The 3,971-nt window shown below is 43.6% G+C and overlaps 1 protein-coding gene across 1 annotated transcript in view; it reads left to right on the top strand.

The window, feature by feature from the left end:
* SAMHD1 (SAM and HD domain containing deoxynucleoside triphosphate triphosphohydrolase 1) overlaps positions 1-3,971 on the top strand; it is a 59,910-nt gene that overhangs the window by 48,144 nt on the left and 7,795 nt on the right. Inside the window, exons 11-12 of the mRNA XM_023512263.1 lie at positions 182-274; positions 3,077-3,181. Coding sequence (XP_023368031.1) covers positions 182-274; positions 3,077-3,181 — 198 coding nt within the window. The remainder of the gene's footprint in view (positions 1-181; positions 275-3,076; positions 3,182-3,971) is intronic.

Genomic DNA, 3,971 nt, shown 5'->3' with positions numbered 1-3,971 from the left:
GGGAGGTGGAGGCAGGAGACTCGCTTGAGCCCAGGAGTTGGAGGTTGCTGTGAGCTGTAATGCTACGGCACTCTACCCAGGAGGACAGCTTGAGGCTCTGTCTCCAAAAAAAAAAAATAATAATAATAATAATAATGATGAGAAACTGGGGTTCTAACATGGGGAGTCTCACCTTTTCCAGGAAAACTATGAATGTCTTCCAAAAGAGGTTGCTGACTCTAAACCTAAAGTATCACTGGAAGCTGAACTGAAGGCTGAAGATTTTATAGTAGATGTAAGTAGTTAATTCAGTAGTATACTAAGTGAAGAATGTTTTAAAGCTAAAATACCCCCTCATTAAAGAAGTCACGTTTCCCTTTCCTGTGGGAAATACTTTCCAGAGTTCTACTTCTGAAACCTTGGGACAATGTGTGTTTCCCTTGTATTTTCCTCAAGCTATCCCCCTGGGTAGAGTGCTGTGGCATCACAGCTCACAGCAACCTCTAACTCCTGGGCTCAAGCAAGTCTCCTGCCTCTGCCTCCCAAGTAGCTGGGACCACAGGCACCCACCACAACGCCCGGCTATTTTTTGGTTGCAGCCATCGTTGTTTTGGTGGGCCGGGGCTGGATTCGAATCCGCCACCTTAGGTGTATATGGCTGGTGCCTTAGCCACTTGAGCCACGGGTGCTGAGCCTGTTATTTTGTTGTTGACAAATTCATGATTGAAGGGCATCTCTCCATAACCATTATGTGCTGAAAGATACAAGTGAATTTCCCTTCGACCACTTGTTCACGTGGTTGATACTGACATGCCTCAGATCTTCCGGTGAAGCTGCAGTTTGTTTCGTTAGATGACGTTTCACTAGAATAAAGAGATCTCCTATCTCAGCTTCTTGAGACTCTGAAAGAACTTCACTCCCCAAAATGTTTTTCCTTACCCTCAGTGAAGTGGTTGATCCTGGTTAATCCCTCAATCTCCCATCTGGCTTTCTTCCCACAGTGCAGTCTCCCAGTGGACATAGATCAGAGGTACTTGAAGAGGCTACACATAAGAGACACACATGTGGCTAGCAGACATGCAACAGTAACCACATTAAGACAAACTGATGAGGGGCAGCGCCTGTGGCTCAAAGGATTAGGGTGCTGGCACCATATGCCAGAGATGGCGAGTTCAAACCCAGCCCTGGCCAAAAAAAAAAAAAGCAAACTGATGAAGGCCAGGCACAGTGGCTCATGCCTTTAATCCCAGCACTCTGGGAGACTGAGGCAAGTGGATTGCCTGACCTTATGGGTTTGAGATCAGCCTGAGCCAAAGTGAGACTTTGTCTCTAAAAACATCCAGGTGTTGTGGTGGGTGCCTGTAGTTCCAGCTACTCGGGAGGCTAAGGCAAGAGAATTGCTTGAGCCCAAGACTTTGAGATTGCTGCAAGCTATGTTGCCATGGCATTCTACTGAGGGCAATAAGTAAGACTCTTGTATCAAAAAAAGACAAACTGGCTCGGCGCCTATAGCTCAACCGGCTAAGGTGCCAGCCACGTACACCTAAGGTGGCGGGTTCGAATCCCCAGCCCGGACCCGCCAAACAATAATGACGGCTGCAATCAAAAAATAGCCGGGCGTTGTGGCGGGCGCCTGTGGTCCCAGCTACTTGGGAGGCGGAGGCAAGAGACTCGCTTGAGCCCAGGAGTTGGAGGTTGCTGTGAGCTGTAATGCCACAGCATTCTACCCAGGGGGACAGCTTGAGGCTCTGTCTCAAAAAAAAAAAGACAAACTGATGCACAATGAACATTCTTTTTTTACTATTAGACTTATGAGAACAAAAGAGTATTATAGGGTGGCACCTGTGGCTCAGTGAGTGGGGCACCGGCCCCATATACCAAGGGTGACGGGTTCGAACCCAGCCCGGGCCAAACTGCAACAACAAAAGAAGAAAAATAGCCGTGCATTGTGGCCGTGCCCCTGTAGTCCCAGCTACTCGGGAGGCTGAGGCAAGAGAATTATCTAAGCCCAAGAGCTGGAGGTTGCTGTGAGCTGTGACACCATGGCACTCTACTGAGGGTGACAAAGTAAGACTCTTTAAAAAAAAAAAAAAGTATTATACTATATTAATATAGCTATTTGAAAATGGAAATGTAAATTTGACACAAGAGACCAAATTAGCGGTGTATTCTAAATTGATCTAATAATTTGAATTCTAGGAGATAATCAATTTTGGAGTGGGGGTTGGGGGAAGTAGCACCTCTATACGTTGACCACACAAAGGACTGTAACAAACTGGTCATTATACAGAGGTGGGCAACGTAAGGAACTAGGCCTGCCATACTGATATGTACATGTGGTGCTTTTCCAGTCTGTGAAAATTAAGTCAACTTAAGGTGGTCAGTGTAGGGAAGTAGCATGGTGTGGTATTGTGGAATGATTATACAGGGTTGGAGTCTCCTAAGCCGCCTTTTCTGCTTCCATCACTATACCAAAATTACTCTCTCTAAAATCACTGATTACTTCAATGTTGTTAAATCTAGCAAACAGGTTAAGTCCTTTCTGCCTCGTACCTATTTCTTCTACCTAGAGTTCTTTTCCTTCCTACATACGCCTGTTTAATTCCTGCTCACTTAATAAAGTCACCTTCCCAAGAAAACATTTCCAGTCATTCCCTTGGCACCCCAGGCTACTAGAAAGTTTCTAAGCACCCTTTGCTTTTTCTTGCTAACTCTTGTAACAAATGTGGTTAAGTAATTATTTTTATAATTATAATTATTTGTTTAACCTCAGTCTAGGCCACGTAGTCTGTGGGGGCTGAGATTGTATCAGAAATTTCTTTGTTATACCTCTAGTGTCTATCAGTGTCTATCACTTAAGGTATTGACTTTAGATCATACTTAGGTTGAAACACAGATACATTCCCATGTCCCCCCAGATTTCAAAACCCTATGAGTGGTCATGCACCAGAGTTATTTTTATTCTTCTATGAGCTACCTGGCCAGTGTTCTTCCCACTAAGCTTTCCAAAAGGCTCTGTTCCATTTCTTGTGATACCCTTACAACTCTGAGTTCAGTTCTCGTGGTTATTATATGATTATTTAACTGCTTTATTAAGGTTATCAACATGGATTATGGAATGGAAGACAAAAATCCTATTGATCATGTTCGCTTCTATTGTAAGAGTGATCCCAGCAAAGCAATCAGGATTACTAAAAATCAGGTAACTACTTACACAAAACAAATACACTGTGGTGTGTTTGGTAAGTCTTTGTAGTAAATTTGCGATTTATATGCACATTAGGTTTTAATGTCAGTGTGTACAGTTCTTAAAAAAAAATCTTTAAAACTCATGTACATCTGATTTTGTATAGACTAGACTATCTTAACAGCCAAATTTTTTGTTTGCTAAATGTCAATGAAAGCACAGTTGTTAGTTTAGAGGCTAGGTTACAAATCTGAGGGAGGGGGTAATATATGGTTGCAGACAAGTAAGTTAAACATGCTTATTTGAAGCTTGGTGCCCATTGCTCAGTGTTTAGGGCGCCAGCCCCATACATTGGTGCTGGCGGGTTTAAACCCAACCCAGGCCTGCTAAAAACAACAATGACAACAATAACAACATTTAGCCGGGCATGGATTGCTAGAGCTCAGGTTTGAGAGCAGCCTGAGCCAAAGCAAGACCTCATCTCTAAAAATAGCAGGGCATTGTGGTGGACACCTGTAGTCTCAGCTACTTGGTAGGCTGAGGCAAGAGAATCACTTAAGCCCAAGAGTACGTTGCTGTGATCTGTGATGCTATGGCACTCTACCAAGGGTGACATAATAAGACTATCTCAAAAAAAAAAAAGTGCTTTTTTGAATATGTTCTTTATGAGAGTTTGTAATCTACATATTATTTTTTTTTTTTTTTTTTGAGACTGAGCCTCAAGCTGTCCCCCTGGGTAGAGTGCCGTGGCATTACAGCTCACAGCAACCTCCAACTCCTGGGCTCAAGCGAGTCTCCTGTCTCC

This window comes from Otolemur garnettii, unplaced genomic scaffold (genome assembly GCF_000181295.1).
Source record: "Otolemur garnettii isolate 467f Iridium unplaced genomic scaffold, OtoGar3 scaffold00025, whole genome shotgun sequence".
Taxonomy (NCBI): domain Eukaryota; kingdom Metazoa; phylum Chordata; class Mammalia; order Primates; family Galagidae; genus Otolemur; species Otolemur garnettii.
The sequence above is the reverse complement of the archived record's forward strand: the minus strand, read 5'-3'. Positions and strand labels throughout refer to the sequence as shown.